The sequence below is a fragment of the Vicugna pacos genome, chromosome 4 (genome assembly GCF_048564905.1).
Source record: "Vicugna pacos chromosome 4, VicPac4, whole genome shotgun sequence".
In the NCBI taxonomy this organism is placed as follows: Eukaryota; Metazoa; Chordata; class Mammalia; order Artiodactyla; family Camelidae; genus Vicugna; species Vicugna pacos.
This window is the reverse complement of record NC_132990.1, coordinates 36,312,829-36,331,202: the sequence shown is the minus strand read 5'-3', so window position 1 is coordinate 36,331,202 and position 18,374 is coordinate 36,312,829. Positions and strand designations below refer to the sequence as shown.

At 42.7% G+C, this 18,374-nt stretch overlaps 1 protein-coding gene across 1 annotated transcript in view; it reads right to left on the bottom strand.

Moving 5' to 3' along the window:
* Positions 1–18,374, bottom strand: part of PGM5 (phosphoglucomutase 5) — a 159,900-nt gene that overhangs the window by 39,770 nt on the left and 101,756 nt on the right. Inside the window, exons 8-9 of the mRNA XM_072959516.1 lie at positions 5,548–5,683; positions 1,585–1,768 (exon numbers count right to left, since the gene is read on the bottom strand). Of these exons, the coding sequence (XP_072815617.1) occupies positions 1,585–1,768; positions 5,548–5,683 (320 nt within the window). The remainder of the gene's footprint in view (positions 1–1,584; positions 1,769–5,547; positions 5,684–18,374) is intronic.

The window sequence follows — 18,374 nt, the reverse complement described above, 5'->3', positions numbered from 1 at the left end:
CCAATACTATGCATTTGGTAGGCTCTCATGAAATACCTACTGAATGAAAGCACCAAAGCACTTCATGACTATTTAAAATAATACTATTTTATTTAAATTCAAATATGTCTTTTAGGAATAGTTATTTATTTTGCAACAATGTTCCATAAAATATGCCCCAGACTCAACTATCCCCGGAATTAAATGCTGATAATACAGACATCTCATGAGTGAGTAGTGGAAGTTTAGCAATGGCCCCACCTGTGGAAGAATTCCCCTTCTATGCCAACAGGACCAGCTGTGGTCAAAGAACCATCTGTGACTTGCTGACAACAGGGATGCTGCTGAGTGTTAACTGGTCTTTACTGAGCCAAACCCAGACCTGCAAGAAGCTCTAGTGTGATCCAGGGCCACCAGCTAATGAAGGTATCACTTGGGTCCTGGAATCTGGGCAGATGAACAACTATCCTTCCTTTATTACTAGAGAATTTCCCAAGAGCAGGTTCTGGTAACACATCTATTTATGGCCACCTTTCAGGTCAGATGAAAGAGTATTGGGGGGAAAGTCAATAAATGCCACGTAAAAATGGAAACCAATACTCGGGGATTAAGTTGAGGGGACGTGAAATAAATCAAAGTCCAAACTTAAGATCCATTTGAGCAATGAGTCTGATGTGAACAGTTAAAGAAAAGCCAAGGAAAAAAGCATCCAAATACTGAGTGCATTGGAGAAGAAACAAGGCGGAGTATTAGCAGATTTAACAGCAAAACAAATGAGCTCAACAGACAAGCTGTGCATGAGCAGATAAAGCCCAGAACCTACCAATGACTAGACAAGCATGTATAAGAAGATAAGAATTTGGGGATTTCAGAATGGAACTTCGCTTAACATTACTCAGGGTGTCTTATTTAGACTATAAATGTTAAAATGTGCTTCCAGAGTGGCCAGTATTGCTATAGCCAGTAAATAAAATTGAGAAGAAAAATAATTGTAATAGGTTTCACTGTCCCTTACACAATTCACAGAGATGAGAGCATAATAGAAGTTGTGGCTGATTGTGCCACTTACCTTCCATAACAATTCTCAACCATAAATCTTCCTTTTGGGTTTATGGGGAAAATTTTTCAATTGTTTCTTCCGCTACAGGAGTAGCAAACCTATCTGACTAAGCTCTTATCGTTCCTCAGTGACATAAGGTAATAAGAGGTGAAACATCCCTGCATCTGGGGGTCCCAAGGAAAGGGATCTTTTGCTCTTGGAAACTTTTCTGAATCTGTCACATGTAATGACTGCTGTATGGAGGGAATGTAGGCTGCAAACATTTCAGAAAAAGTGTTGGGTCTAAATCTATTTGTGGCACTGGCCATCAGTTACCAAGTGGAAAGAACACAGGACAGAGAGCCAGGGCCCTGTGTTCTAATCCACCCTCTGCCATTAAGTAGGTAAGCAACCTTTGCCAAGGGCTTTCCCCTCTCCTGGCTACACAGCTGTCATCTGTAAAATGAAGGGCTCAGAGTAGATCACCCCTGAAGACCTCTCTGGCTGGAGGACACCTTGGCTCTCGACTGCTTGATAACCTGTCCTGGCGATTTCCTAGCAAGTACCTGTTTCTTGGTCACGGTGCCGTCCACGGGGTCCACGTATTCAAAGCTGTCTGTCTTTGCCACACTGTAGACATGGCTCCCCACTGCAAACTGCTGGCCGATGAAGGACTTGTCTGTGACCAAGGCCTCCAGGTCCCTCATGATGTAGTACGTCGTCTTGGGCTCTAACCCCTCATAGTCAAACCTGGTGAGGGAGGGCAGGGCACAGGATAAACACAAGTCCAGTCAGAGAACCAGCAGCTGGGTGAGCCTCCCAAGGCCATCTACACATTGGTTTTGTTTCCATGGAGGAACTGCACATAAAAGCACCCATAGCTGGTCTCCCCTCCTCCCTTGCCCCCGCCCGCACAATCCAGTCCTCACACAGCAGCCAGCATGATCTTGAAAACTTCAAATCATGTCAGTCCTTTCCTTTAAAACCCTCCAAAATGTCCGCCACTTTGAGAACAACATCAAAACCCTAACCGCAGTCTGTAAGGCATCGTGGGATCAGACCTGCCCACCTCCTTGCCTTGGATTTGTCTCGTTCCAGCCACTCCTCTCAAGTCCTCAGGACACTTTGCCCTTCCTTCTTCGGAGCCTTTGCTCTTGCTGTCTGATGCCCCTCTACCTGGTACATTCTTCCTTAGGCTACTCAAATAGCTGACACATTCTCTTCCTTCAGTTTTCAAATTCAGTGTCACCTCCAGAAAGTGACCTTCTCGGACCAACCACCTAAGGTAGCTTCCCTCCATCTCTCCCCAGCTCTCATCATCCTTTATATTTTCTTTCAGTAGCTATTTCAATGTATATTTAATTTGTATATATATTTGTTTGCTTATTTCTTGTCTTTGCCCATGAGAACTGTAAGCTCAGGAAGGCAGAGATCTTACCTGTTTTCTTCTCTGTTGCTTCTGGGGTTTTTCTATTGGGTTTATTGGCGGGAGGCAGGTAATTCGGTTTATTTACTTATTTTAATGGAGGCACTGGGGATTGAACCGAGGACCTCCTGCATGCTAAGCACGCACTCTACCACTGAGCTATACCCTACCCTCTCTGTTGCTTCTGATAAACAGTGTTTTGTAAGTAGCAGAATGAAAGGTGGGAGGAAGGGAAGGAAGGAAAGAAGGAAAGAGAGGAATCAAGGCAGGAGAAGAGAGACGGAGGGAGGGAACTCAATGTTCCATAAAACTCTCTTGGAAACTTGGAAGAAATATCACAGTTGTTTCATTAAAAAAAGGTCCTTCTAGCCAAGAACATCAAATATAACAATGAGGCTGGGAGGTGATTAGGGGGAAAAAAAAGACTAAAAATAACACCTACCTCATTTGTTGTGGGTTTAAATATGATAATGCATAGCAAGTAGTTGGCACAGTGCCAGACACCAGTGCTGAAAACTATTAATTACTTTTACATTTATGCACTACCATGAAGAAACTGTAGGGTCTTTCCCAATGTCAAGTCCTAATGACACACCCAGGGGGTCTGTTTAGAAGGAAGCCCCAGGAGGGGCAGCTGTGCTCACGTGGCTGTGCTGGGATCTCGCACCCAGGCTCTCTGCAACACAGGGAAAGGAGGTGAGTGCTCAGAGTGACTGAATGAAGCTCTGAATAGTTGATACTCCTTTTTTCACCCAAGATCTTTGGAGATTTCCAGTAAATGTCAGGGTATTTGCCAAAATGGAGAACATGGGGTGATACCCTGCCCAACAAAGGGTCCCCTGCACCTACATCCCTTTCTTTTATTCTCTCCCTCCGACCCAAGGTGTGTTCTCCCCACCTTAGAAAAAGCACAGGGAACTCTCTCTGAACATTCTTTCTCATTAATGTATGTGTTCTAAGCCTAGATTCTCCTCAAAGACAGTGTTTTGGGAAGGTCAAGACCTAACCAAACAGAAAGGCCAGGAGGATGGGATAAGACGGTCTAGTAGGAGACAGAGAGGCACTGAAAGAGATTTAGAAGTTGAGAAAACACAATGACGTGATAGATGACATTCAGTCTATGGCTGAGGTCATCAGAACTGCTGCCCAAGCTCTCATCATCGTTTATATTTTCTTCATACACAGGCAGGTCCCTCCCCTCTTGTGTTCCACAAAAAACGCCCCCTGACCATCACCACTACCAACACATTTTCAAGGGAAGACCTTTTAAAATGGAGAATTCCTTCTGGGGTCCACTCCTACAAGGAAAATCGTCTGGCTTCTCAGATAACAGCTTCAGGCTCAGTATCAGTTGAACCAAAATTGTTTAATTGTCTCCTCCCCACCAACAAAACAGTCAGGCTAGGAATCATTTTATTTCACAAGCACTTTCAACCTACATTTCCCAGAGGCTGAAGGAAATGTTTGCTTTCATTCTACCTATTCTCTCCTTCCATTTTTTTTTTAATCTCTGTTATCTCCTTGGACAGAAAACTAAAACATAATTCAGTGTCCCATAAGGATTTAAATCTCCATTGCATTATTTTCTCTAATATGGTATTTGTTATGAAAAGAGTAATTATCATGTAAGCTCTTGGCCACAAAAAAAAATGAACAATATTATAAATACACTTATCATAACACCACGTCTTCAAAACACTGGCAGAAAGCTAGATAATCATTCCACAAATTATGAGGAACACATCCCTGACTCAAAGTGATCTCACTAAGCCAGAGGCTGGCAATCATAATATATTTTATCAGGTTGAATTTTTTGGAACAGCTTCAGGCAATAAAAGGATCCGCTGTGCCAATTAGTCCCTTTGGTATGCCAAAAAAAAAAAAAAAAAAAAGCCCACAGGATTTTTGGCACTTGTTAGAAATACCAGTGAATAAAACAAGTTCCCACCTGCCTTGAAAGTCCTTATTTTATAATACAATGAATAATTTGCAAAGTATCACATCCTCAGCCTTCTTAACTAAACAGGAACCAAGAATATTATGGTGCTGTCTGCATTTCCCCGACCACTGTTGTCTCTTTGATTTTAATGAGTACTGTCACAGGCTTCCTTCTCTGATATTTGTCTACGTAAATGACCTCTTAAGAGAAGAAACAATCACCTTATAAGGGAAGTCTAAGGCTTTCTTTCTGTCCCTTAAGCTCTTGAAGCACAACCAAACATCCAAAAGTTAACTGTTCGTAAGCAAAGCAAATGAGCCACAGTCTCTGTTCGGAACACACAGAGAGCCTCTGAGACTTCCCCAGGATTCCCTTGCCCTCTCCCCACATTCTCTACAGTTAACACCCTATCCTACCCTAAACCACGGCTTGGTACTACTTACACATACCAAGCATATCTAGGTACACATATCTAGCAGGCAACCACACAGCCAGAAGACTTTGCCCCCGATTCCTGCTTTCTTCAACAACAGGAAAGTGGTAGAGACCCCCAAACCCTAAGTTCTTAGCCACTGACCTTTCCCCTTCCTCCTTCCCAGGGTAATACTTCACTTTTCTGTAACTCCTTTCATGGGGACAAAACTTTAGCAAAATCTGGGGCTCCTGGACCATGTGGTCCCTTCAGAAGGATGCCAGCTCAGGCATCTGGGTCACTGTTTGGACCACTAGTGGGGAGGTAGGACAAAGATAGAGAGAGGATTACAAAAGCACCCTGACCTGTTGCAATTTCTGTCTCTTCCCTTCCCTACTTTCCTTGATAATTATGGGTGAAAAACCAACAATAAAAGCCCCTAGTCTAGCAGTGGAACTTCCACGGCCACCAAAGGACCTCTCAGATTTCCTCTCAGAATGGCTGCCCACCTCACAGGCACTGATGAGAAGATTACAGAGTGACGTCACCAAGGGAGGGGATATTTGTGTCCCCTAGTTTGGTAGTCCTTGACACCACCCCCAGCCACTTACGGGGGATTATCTGGCTCCAGCCTCTGTGTTTCTGATTTTCCTAAAAGATGCCTCTTTCTTAAGGTTCTAGGCTCCTGGTTTTAAAAACCTTCTCTAGGAGCAGTTCCCTAGGGTCCACACGGAGACCCTTGCCCTTCTCACCTGCAATAGTAGTGGCGGCCAAATTTGGCCCAGTGATCTCGGACAATTTCCTCCACACTCTGCTTCCGGGCAGCGATAATGGAGAGCCAGACCAAGACAGCCCAGAGACCGTCTTTCTCCCGGAGGTGATCAGAGCCTAGGGCAGAAAGGAATATTCTGCTGAGGGTTTGTTCATGGGGGAAAAGTAAAAGCTAAATAAACCATGAAGACCAGTTAGCACTTGAGTTTTATATTGAAATGGTTGGACATATTTATCTAATCTGTTAAATATATGTTCCACGATATACTTACATTTCCAAAAATATGCAACTAAAAATCAAATAACATAAAATAATACTGAAAAATAGAATAAAACCCTAGAAATTGTTGAAAGGCTCAAAGAGCCGAGTTGACATCACATTTGATTAATGACATCATTCATTCAGTAAATAGTGGGTGATTCTTACAATACATCAAGCATTGGTCTAGGTACTAGGAATACAGCAGTGAACAAGATAGCTCTTCACTTATAAAGCTTGAATTCAAGTAGGTGGGGGCAGGCAACAGAAAAACAAGACACATCAAATAAGGACAAGAGCTATGAAAAAAATGAACTGGGTGATGATGTCACAGAGCATGACATTAGCAAAGATTGCTTTCCTAGAGCAGTGTAGCTCACTTAGAGTGGGACTGAATGGCACCCCCCTCAAAGATATGTCCACTCAGAATGTGTGAATGCGATCTTATTTGGGGAAACAGCTCTACAGATATTATTAAGTTAAGGATGGTGAGATGAGATCAGCCTGGATTATCCAGGTGGGCCCTACATTCTAATGACAGATGTTCTTAGAAGAAGAAAAGACAGAGAGGGGCGAAACACAAAGGAGCAGGTGATGTAAAGACAGAAGCAGAGATTGGATTTATGTTGCCACAAGCCAAGGAATGCATGGAGCCACCAGAAATGGAAAGAAGTGGGGAAAAATTCTCCCCTAAAGCCTTCAGAGGAAGCGTGGCTCTGCCAACACCTTGATCCTAGACTTGTCTGGCCTCCAGAACTATAAGAAAATAGCTTTCTGTTGTTTTAAGCCATCCAGTTTATGGTAATTCGTTATGGCAATCTTAGGAAACTAATAAGGTAGCCCAGGTCAGCCCTACTGAGATGATGACTTTTGAGCTGACACCTGAGAAGCAGGAGTCAGCCGTGCTGAGATCTGGTGACAAAGCATCTCAAGCAAGCACCAAGCCCCCAAGGCAGGAAGGACCTGGGAAGCTTACTCGTATAGCTATTTATATAGGAAGAGAGGCAGTGAATATTGTGGTATTCACACAAATGAAATGTGCAGGTGAAACATGCAGCTTCCTGTGCAGAAAGAACCCAGAAGAACATGCTGGAGGCCTGTGTAAGCATCTGTCTATTGGCCAATTGTAAGCTCTCCCTAAAGCAAACAAAGCCCTGAAAACGAAAAAAAAAAAATGTTGCAGTGTAAGAAGGGTGGTGTAATGGAAAAAGCATGGAGGAGGCTTTGGAATTGAGGTTTAAAACCAAACTCTGCTACTTCCCAGGCATGTGAGAAGTTATTGCAAAGGTTTCAACCTTTCTGAGCCTCAGCTTCTCATCTGTAAAATGGGGACACCATCGGGCATCTTGCAGGGTTGTCGTATGACTTTAATTAAGCTCAGAGGGCAGGCTCTCCAGTCACATTGTTCATACTCAAATTCTGACTCAGCCACTTACCTTTGTGTCACTTGGTGTCCTCATTTGTAACATAGGTAAATAATGGCCCCTACCCTGTGGGTTGCTGTCAGGATGAAGTGACTAAATATGCCTAGATATTTAGAACAATGACTGGGATGTCACAAGTAGAGGTTGTTGCTGTTGATCTTATTGGTAATTCACACAAACTACCAACATGGTGCTGATTCCTCGATACACACTGAGGCAAACTGTCCTCAGTTATTCACATAATTTTATCCTGACTCTAGCAATAGCAATGTCTTAAGAAAGGGGACTCAAACCAGGGGGTGGATAATTCTTCTTGCAATAGAGCAATGAGAATGGACAACAGTACTCAGGTTTCAGGGCTATGAAACATACAGAGAAACTCAAAAAGGGAGACCAAATGACACAGAGCTGCTTAAACTTTGAAAAAGGGCTGAAACAATACCTTAGTTAAGGCAGACGTCTTGGGAACTTGTCACCAAAGCTATGAACCATTTATACTTCTTATTTCATTTGCAGTGTTAAATGTTAAACGCTTTTTCCTCAAAAAGGGAAACATACAACCTTGAGAGGGCAGTAAAGATACTTAAAAGGAGGATTGATAAAGTCTTTGCTGCTTCTATACACTGATCAGTGGTCTGCTGAGGACACATTTGGATGTCTGGCTGCGGCCGCCTCTAGCTTGAGAAGACCCTGGGCCTTTAATCATCACAGCAAGGAGTGACTCAGGTCCCATCCAGGGAACTCTGCACACTGCTACAAAAATGGAAGAAATCTGGAAGGTGCTGGGTTAGTTCCGTGGCCAAATGCCAAAAGAACAAGTGTAGGAAGCCCTGCCCAGTGGGATAATTTTAAAAACTTTTGTCCTTATATAGCTGGAAAAAAATCACTTTTATTTACTGGCTAGAGAGAAATACCTTTTTGTTTTAAAACACGGGCTTTGCATTCCTTGAACCTCCAGCTGGACTACACTACCTGGAGATAGATCCATTAGATGCTGTTAAGTCTGTGAGATAAGATGTCATAATTTAGGGCAGAGAGACATAAAGTTCTCTTAGCAGGATCCAAAAAAAAAAAAAAAAAAACCCCACAAAAACCCACCTCAACTATTTTGCAGCCAACTGCATAGTAAATGGTAAACTGGCTTGGATATCCTAACCTATAAATTAAATATCTTAGATATCCTTGCCTACAAGTTAAACACTGCCAGGATTCATAAGGGGCTGATGATCAACAAAAATTAACTGTGCTCTTTACAGCTCTTTGAGGAGGGGACAGAGACACCGATGACGGTGCAATCAGATGTTTCCACTGAACTCTTACAGGGCACTTTGGAGAGGGTTTTGCGGATACAACTCTCCTTTTAATAACTTTAAAGCAAGTAAACCATAATGTCATATTAGTGACAGATAAACAGGAAATGTAGAAAATACAGAGGTATCAAATGGTCTCCTAAAACCCCAATATAAACAGAGTGAAAATGGAGGGGAGAAATGCTCACAGTAATGACAGAACTAACAGAAGTTCTATTAAAAAAATGTTTTTATAAGTCAATCAGAAAAAGAGGAATTCCCATAGAAAACTGCATGGATGGGCGCAAATGAACAATTTTCAAGAGAAAAATATTAATAGTCAAAAACATTTAAACAAATGTTTAATCTCACTTTACTCAAAGAGAAGTCCATAAAACGGAATCCTATTTGGGGACTTTCAAATTAACAAGTGTTCATTAGGAGCAGGGGAACACCTAGTACCAGCAAAGTACCAGTGCCAATGTGTACAGTTTAGTAGAGTAAGTTGGCAACAATGATCAATAGTTTTAAAACAGTGCCCAGTTTTGGACCCAACTATCCCATTTCTTAACCTTTAGTTAAAAGGACGTTCAGTGAAGCAGCTAAAAGAAGAGGGAAAGTTGCAAAAAAAAAAAAAAAAAAAAAAAAGAATGCTAATAGGTAAAGAACAGGAAATTGCGGAAAATCCACACAAAACCTTGGGTAGACAAAGTATTAAGAATCTTTGGTAACACCTGGAATGATGTTGGTCCAATTTTAATAAATGTAAAAAAAATCAGCTTACCAAAAAAGAATAATCAGTAAATTTTTGTAGAAAAACACATACAGATATGTACCTATATGTGTGTGCAGGTGAACAGGAGAAGGCTATGCACCAAACCTTAGCAGTGTTATCTCCGAAGCAGTGGAACCGCAGACGGTTTGCCTCTCTCTGCAGTATTTCCACAATAAACGTGTTATTTTCATTATAAGGAAAAAATATAACTTTTAAAGTTGTCAATGCTATGTAGAAATTCACATTTGAACGTATCAAATCCCATGTACCAAGAGTCAGCTGTGATATTAGAGGGGTTGATACCACTGATGTACAGGTGATACATTTTGAACCTGTTGCTCATCCCATGTCTTAGCTTGAGTAATAGCTTTTTAGAGCATAGAGATTGAAGAGGACCCCCTTGTGGGGCTCTCAGGTCTTGGGGTTAGGATCAGGGATATACGGCTTTAGGACTTGACAGAAAGTGAGGCCAGAGAAGAGGGAGCACTGCTGAGCTGTCAACACTGGCCTTGGGGGAAGCGAGGCTTAGGGGACGGGTTTGTTCACCTCCTGGGGAGACCCCACTAGCAAGGACAAAGCTTCTGATTCATCTCAGCAGCCCCCAGGGCATGGCTGACTGGGGGTACAGAGGGGCTCACCCAGCCTGTGTTTAACTTCCTTTCTTCCTCCCAGGCAAACTCTCAACACTGTGAAGGGTTAAACAATTGTTTGGCGGGGGAAAAAAGCAAATAAAACAGCTCTTTCAGGCCCTCATTTCATATATTCACATCTGCTCCACCTTTAGAAGATGAGATTCCAGAGAAAATTCTTCCACACTAACATTTACACATGCATTCTACTGCCAGGACACTTTTTTTAACAGATTTTTTTAGAGCAGTTTTAGCTTCATAGCAAAACTGGATGAAAAGTAGAGTTCTCCTAATAGTCCCTGTCCCCAAACACAACCTCCCACCATCAACCTCCCACACAGAGAGGGACATTTGTTACAGATAATGAACCTACACTGACACACCATCACCCAAGCCCATAGTTCATGTTGGGGTTCCCTCTTGGTGTTGCACATTCTCTTTGTTTTGACAAACATGTATCCACGCTCGTGGCATCGTGCAGAACAGCCGCACTGCCCTAAAATCCTGTGTCCTCCTGCCTTCCCTCCTAGCCCCTGGCAACCACTAGTCCTGTTATCATCATAGTTTTGACTTTTCCAGATTATCACATAATTGGACTCATACAGTATATGGCCTTTCTAGTTTGGTTTCTTTCTCTTAGTAATATGCACTTAAGTATCCTCCATGTATTTTCTTGTCTCGATAGCTCATTTCTCCTTAGCACTGAATAATACAGTAAATTTTTTAAGTTTCCTTCCTCTGGATTCCTGGCTGGTGGTGTGACCAGAGCTTCTCACCTGGTTTAGAACATTGCAAGGAGGCTTTACCCATTATTTCCAAAGCCTGTAAATACCACTCAACTGGCCTTCCTCCATCCAGGCCAGCCCAGCCCAAAACCTGCTCAGACTTACTCTGAGCAGCTGGAGAAGCAGCCATGGGCCCCATCAGACACCAAAAGGAGGACATTCAGCTCTGCCACAATGCCAGCAAAAACTGGCACCAAAAAAGGGTTTATTTTTTTCTCATCAGAAATATCCCTATTTTTCCTTGCCCCAAATTAGACTTTGAATTTTCTCAACCTTTAAAAGCATACTACTTTGAGCTAGGCAGTACACCAGTAAGGGTAGTGACCTCACCAAAGAAAAGGGAAAAAGGGTACAGAAAGGAATTTTCCTCAAATGGAAGTGCCAACATGGGCAAATCAACTCAGTAAAACATCACGCATATTACTAAGAGACAAATCAAGTCATCTCAGCTGACATTCAGATCAGGAAAGTCTGAATTTGTCCACTGGGAAAGCATAAATCACTTCACACCTGTTGCCAACTCCAAGCTGGCAATAAGTTAGTGGTTCTCAACCAGGCTGCCTGATAGAATCACCTAAGAAACTTATTTAAAATACCAATGCTCAGGCCCCACCTTGGACCAATAAAATCAGAATTTTTGGCAATGAGACCCAGGCATAGATATTAAAAATAAAATTCCTTGGGTAATTCTTATGTGCAGCCAGAGTTGAGAACCACTGTTTTAAGAGGAGGCTACTCAAAATAGTCTCATACTGTTGGCAAATTACTTAGCTGTAGTGAACCAGGCCTCCTCCTCTATTTGCTCAAATTTTGGCACTAAAGGAATGTGGACACTGGTCTCTAGTTCAATGGATGCAAGTAGCCCTACTCAGTGGGGGCCTTTCACTGGAGTTAGATTCAACAGCATGTTTCTTCCCTACCCCTTTTGTCTGAAAATCTTGTGAGGGCCTTGCCAAATCTGGCATAACCAACTTATCCTGCTGTGTCTGGGACTTTCCTTGTTTTAGCACTAAATGTCCCACATCTCAGGAAACCTCTCCATGCCAGGCACACCAGAGTGGCTGGCCATCTGATAAGAAAGGCCGCTCGCTCAAAGAGGTCCCTGGTGGTTTTTAGGATATGTGCACATTCAGCACATACCCTAGCACACATACTTCCTAGAGCCAGAAATGACAGGAAACATATTTATATATACACACTTGCTCTTAAAGCAGAATTACACAGCGAGATAAATTCCATTCTATTATATAATGTTGACAATTTGATAGCTTCCTTTTACAGATAAGAGATTGAGGCAAGGTAATTTGTATGACGTCACATGGCCACTAAGTGGTGAAAAGAAGGGTCACACCTGGGCAGTTTGGCTGCAGTGCCTGAGGACATAACTATTACTGGAATGGCCCGGTCATGACCATGGTCCTCAGGAGCTGCAATGCAGCACATAAAACGCCCCATGTGGTTAGAGCTGAGGCCGCCCTTTGGAAGATCTGGGTAATGGATTTGCACTTCCTCCTCCTCCTCACAGTAGACATTCAGGAAAATGTGCCAAATGTCCCTTTACTTCTCCTCTCCTATAGATTTACCATTTTCATTTACAAATATTTTCATTAATTGGCAGTGAAATTCTTCCCATCTTCTTTTTATCCACTCAAGACAAGGATTGTCTTTTAAAAATAGTGAAGTTATGAGGGAACACTGGGTGGTACCCCTTGCAGGGAATTTGAGATTTGAGAACATGCTATTGAATTGTGACAGGGTTTTGGGGTTTTTTTCCCCAATGTCTCAAAGTGCTTGTATTCAGCTCTTTAAATCTGGCTATAGAGCAGGGCTCATGGAAAAATTATAGCTTTTTCATGCTTAAGAAGAAATGAGTTTTTAAAAATCAATGCTCTAAAATGCTTCCCAATTAGAGAGCAATGCTGTTCTGCATGTAAGCAGGCCAGGGCCGGCTGTCAGCTCAGAAAGGTAGGATGGTGGTAACTGATAGGTGTAGCTCATGCTGTGCTGTGGGCATCCTGGCTCCCAGTGCTATGTGATAACTTTGATGATGATGATAGCATTTGACATAATAACACTGCAGGGCTTTTGGCTAATACCCTGACCATAGTAACACCCTGTAAATTCCACGAGGGAAGGGCCTGCGTCTGACATTACTTGTCATTCTTTCCTGGCCCTGGTTTATAGGAAATGCACAGTAAACATTCGTTGAATGAATAAATAAATGATTAAGTGAAACTCTAGTACATAGTTTGATATAATTCATCAGATCCACTCCTCACCAATAGCTAGAAACAACCTGGAAAGCTATATTGGAAAAAAAAAAACTTTAGACATCATCTCATTGAACAGATTCATCTTATAAATGAGGAAACTGAGGCCCAGAGAAGTTAAGTGATCTGTGGGGGGTAGTTCAGTGACAGAGAGGGGGAGTCAAGATTGGAGCCGGGTCTGTCAACTCCTGGTGCTGCTCTGTTTCCACGACACCAATCTCCCACGTCCCCTGACATTCATCCCATCCCCATCTAAAAGAATAACCAGATGGGAGAAAAGGATCCCTCAGCATGTCCTTAAAAAGGGGCAGCAGAGTACTATGGGGCCAGTAAGACTGGGTTGAATCCTGGTTCTACCATGTGAGCCTGGCCAGCAGCTTGACTTTCCTCCCTAAGTCTCAATGATCTCATCTGTAAAATGGGGGTCATTATGGCCCCTGGTTCATTTCATAGTTGAGAAGTCTCAATGAAATGATGTATAGGAGGCCCTAGGTATTGTACCTACCACTGAAGAGGTGCACAATACATAACAAGTATTAGTGCTGCTTCATTAGCGCGTGCCCTGAGGCAGCCAGGCCATCCATCCCAGAGGAGGAGAAAGCATTAACAACGTGCAGGCCGGCCAGCTGACGCCCTTCCCACAAGCACGCCAGCACAGGAAGGTCAGGGGCAGTGGGACATCCTGACTCAGACGTCCCGTCCCATTTCTTTGTCACCAGTGCTGATGGGAACAACACAACTCTCTAAGAATTGTCCCTTGGTGGGTCATAAGCTGACCCAGAAATCTCTCCAGCAGGTTTAAGGCCTGCACCACCACTAGGACTGAGAACCTGTCACTCTGTAGTCATTATACTTTGTTCTCAGTGAGGCCACCCAGCAACTAGGGGAGAGAAGGCGGGGAAGCCTCCAAGCACAACGTTGGGATTGCATCTGAAATACCAAGAGACGAGCCCCCTTGTTAAAAGTCTCTTAGTAGACACTGTGGAAAGAAACCTGTTTGGAATTCTTCAATCCGTGGCAGACAGCGTGATTTCCCAGGATTCCCAGCCCCAGAAAACACTGGTAAGTGTGGACACAGCCTTAGAGGCCCCTTTCCTTTGTTTCGGCTCCACACTGGGGTATCACACGACAGCCGCCCTTGCCACTTTTCATCAGCTTGGAGGATGAACTGTAGGGTCAATGGAACTGCAATTATGGCGACCCCAAGAAAAGGAATTTTTTTTTGATGGAGGCATTCTTCCCACTCCGGTGGGAGCTCTCTTTCCCAGCACAGGGGTTGATAGTTTACAGAGGGGCCAGAGAGAGTTTCAGTTTTCAGCATTTACAAGGAGGCTCATGGGGGTGTCAATCACAGCACCTCTGGCCCAGCCTAGATTGAATTGCACATGTGCACACAGACTGTTTCAACCAGCCCAGCAGAGAAACTGCTCTCCTAGCGCTGATAATGCTGTCATCACAGCCGCCTCACGTCACATCTGCTACCCAGCCAAATTTACACAAATTGGCCAGAAATGAGAGAAAGAAATGTGGTAGAACTTCAATTATCTGAAATTCACAGATATCTCCTTCTCTATCTTCAAGACTGGACAGCTGTGAAAACTGCCAACTGAAGAGTTAATGGTGATCTAAATAGGGAAAGAACTAAAGTTTTCCTTTATTGTGTCTCTTACAAAATATATGGTATTAAATAAAATACTTCTATAAGTAAGAGACAGTTAAACCTATTCAATATTTGTTCAACAGCACTACGGTGAATCCAATCTTGAGTTAGGATATACACAGTTAATGTATGAAATCTAAATGAAGGAAGAAATATTGACCTGGACATTTAACTATTATAAACTGTTAACAAACGATATAAACGTTTAACTGTTAGGGGAAATAAAATGTCCATTCACAAAGCAACTGGAGAATAAGTCAGTTATATAAACCGTAAGACAATAGAGTAGAGGATGTGCTAAAGGCTGTTAGAATTTTGCACATACAAAAGATCACTAAAGCGAGAACCTGGCTACTGGTGAATATGGCTATTTATAGGTCATTGTCAAAACCCTGCACCCCACCCTCAACACACACACACACACACACACACACACACACGAAATAATCAAGTTAATAAAATGAATTACAAATACTTAACAGTGTTGAGAATGTTAAATCTGTTCATTAACACAGGGTCTGGGAAGGAGTTTCCTAGAAGCACTTTGTTAGCTATTAATTTGACCTAATAATGATATGATTGAAAATGTCAAAAATCTATTTTAAAATTTTATATAATTCTGATTTTACTATAATTCATAACCTCCTTGTTCATCGCCTTCCCACTGGTCTGCATTTGAGTGGTTTTGTTTTTATAAATCCTCACAAATCTTGAGATACCCTAATGCCCATATTTCTAAAAGTACAAGCACTCAAGAATGATAAAAATATAAATACTAATAATGCAAAGAAGAAATACCAAAATGGAAATTCATTTTTTCTTCCTCCTTTCCTTCCACCCACCCTGCATCCATCTTTGCAGCCTTTCCTCCATCCTTCGTTTCTTCCTTCCATTCTTCAATCCACCCTAAAAACACTCAAAGCCTGCCATATATTCAAAGAAATAGAGCTGAACAAGATAGACTCGGATCCTGGCCTTGGGGCATTTACAAATACATGGCAAGCAGAGGGATCTAGAAAATCTCAAAAGACTAGAGAGATACTTGAGATTTCTTGTGACATGAAATATGCTCATACTCTGGGCCTCTCCCTTTTGTGCTAGAAACTGGGCAGATATAAAAATAGCCAAATTCAAGGGCACCAGGCTGTCCTCCAGAGTTCAAAGTAGAAACAGTGTGACAACGATGGGCATGCCATGTTGGTGCCAGGGGACTTGAATTCAGTTCAAAATTTCCAGAAAGAAATGGACACATACAAAAAGCTTAGCAATACTCCAGCACATACTAAGTGCTCACTTAAAAAGATAACTGTTGTTACCGTGAAAAACTCAACAGAGAGCACTTTCTTGGAAAGAGTAAACACTGTTGTGTTGCCTGATTTTATTTGACAAATTTGTACGGTTACTGACATTAGCTTTTTAAAAACACATAACAGAAGTAATAGTAATACTCAAGCTAGTGGTCAGCTTGGAGCTCTTCCAGGCATTCACAAACAGGGCAATTCTTTATGTTACCTGTGAAGGGACAAGCTCTGGATGTGATAACTCATACACTCCCCAGATGGTATGATTTCTTAGAAAACTGATGACAATGGTGGAAACCAGTAGCACATCATCAACAAATGCCCCCAAACTTCAAAGTTTTCGGGTTTTTTTAGATCTTAGTTTTAGCATTTTAGTACGTCCCCTTTTGTGTATGGGAACAAGTCCAGGTTCATTCTAATTTGGAACATTAGAAAAGTAGGCAGAATGACATTTTTTAGGTGAACAGTTTTCTTCTATTTGAATCTAAGGATTTATGAAATCTCCTTTCTCTCTGTGAAGAGTTTTCCAAAGTCCTTCCCAGAAGTGAGTACCTGGTCCTAGCACAAAAGACACTTTGGCTTCTGAAATGACCTTGGCTCTCTAATAGAGCAGTAAATACAGGTTTCCTATTGTCCAGGACCTGGACCTTTCCATGGGAGAGAAGCCTGAACTCTGATCCTATCACCAGCATGTTAACCGTGGAAAGTTCTGAGAGCTCAAGATGCCGGGAAGGGAAATTTACACTCAGGGTATATCCTGTTCGTCTTGGACAAGAAAACTTGGCATTCTTGAGCCTGGGGCAGATCCATATTTTCAAAATTTCTTGGCACTAAGCTATGCATTCCTAGTTGGTACACAGCTCCATGCCCCAGGGGCACTGAAAAAGGCCTCCACTCAAGAAAGCATTGATGAGTTTAAAAAGCATCTCCCCAGTCTCATGCCTAAAACCCTTCCATCTCTCTGTGTTCTCCTACCCTAATTAGCTCACTTGATTTTGAAAACTATATCCTGAGGTGGATTGGGAGCTCCTGTAATCAGCAGACTTTTACAGGCTGGAACTGTAAGGGGTCAGGGAGGCCAAGTAGCTTGTCCGTAAGTAGCAGGTGAGGGTCTTGAACATAATGATCAGCCTCACTTTCCTGGGTCTCTAGACTTCCTGAACCAAACCTGGAGTGGCATCTCAGGCACACTCTACCCTTTCTGATGAAAAACAAATACTGGTTCTCACTGGAGCACTGTTTCCTTCTCCTAGCTGCACACCAGAATCACATGAGGACACTTATTTAAAACGTAGATTCTTAGGCTCTACCTTGCTGGGGATTCCAAATAAAGGTAGGATAGAAAATCTGTATTTTTAGCAAGCTTCCCAGGTGATTCTTACACAACCAGCTCAGTGCCTGTCTAAGAACCAGCATTAATAAAGAGCAGAATGAAGCCACTTTTTTTCTCCTTCCAAGACTGAGTGGTCCAGCTCCTCAGGCCTTCTAACAGTCATTTACGGTCGAGTGCTGGAGAGATGGCATTAGTCATTGCTTTCATCGGAAAGACTGATCAGTACGGTGGAAAGCGGCGTACACCGCAGGGCACTGTTTTTCAGTTCAATTGTAGTTTAACTCAAGTGGAGGCCTTTTCCAGGCTCTGGGGCCCTGGGTGAGTCACTTAACTACTTCCTGGGCTCAAGAGCTTCATCTGTCAAATCAGGCTAATGCCACTAGAACCTGAAGTATGCTGGAGGAGGCGATACTGTTAGGGCTCTATGCATTGAAAAATCTCTTCTGCTCCTTGAAAGGAAAATGACAGACAAGTATACAGTGACAGACTTGAAAAACTTCCTTCCGGTCCAGCCTACACATTGCAATCAGCACAACAGTCTGAAAGCAAAGCTTGCTGCTGGAAAGTGGCTGCAGGCAGACCTCCCTCCTGTGCAGACCACGGTTTCCTATTTCCAGTTGAGTCAAGTCCCAAAGTCAAAGCTAAACAAGCAACGGGCTTCAAAAATGAGCCCCTCCCCACTGGTATTTCCAATACTGTTTCTTGATACTCTGCATGTCAGAGGTTAATGAACCCATGGGCCAAATTTGGACTTAGGCCTACTTCTATAAGTAAATTTATTAGTACACAATCACACTCATTTGTTTATGTATTGCCTGTGGCTGTACTACAATTACTGAGTTGAGTAATTGTGACAGAGATTGAACATATTTGGGAAACACTGTTCTAAACAGGGTGAACACCTGGCCACTTGTAACACATGTCCCTTGCTCTCCCACTTCTGTTCCTTTCTTGACATTGCTCCCTCCATCCAAGGCCCTGTCCTTTCATCTCTGTGTGTGCAAACCCTTCCTATTCTTTAAGAACTACCCAGCTTCCATCTCTTCCATCCAGTCTGCTTTGAACCTCCAGTCCCAAGTCATC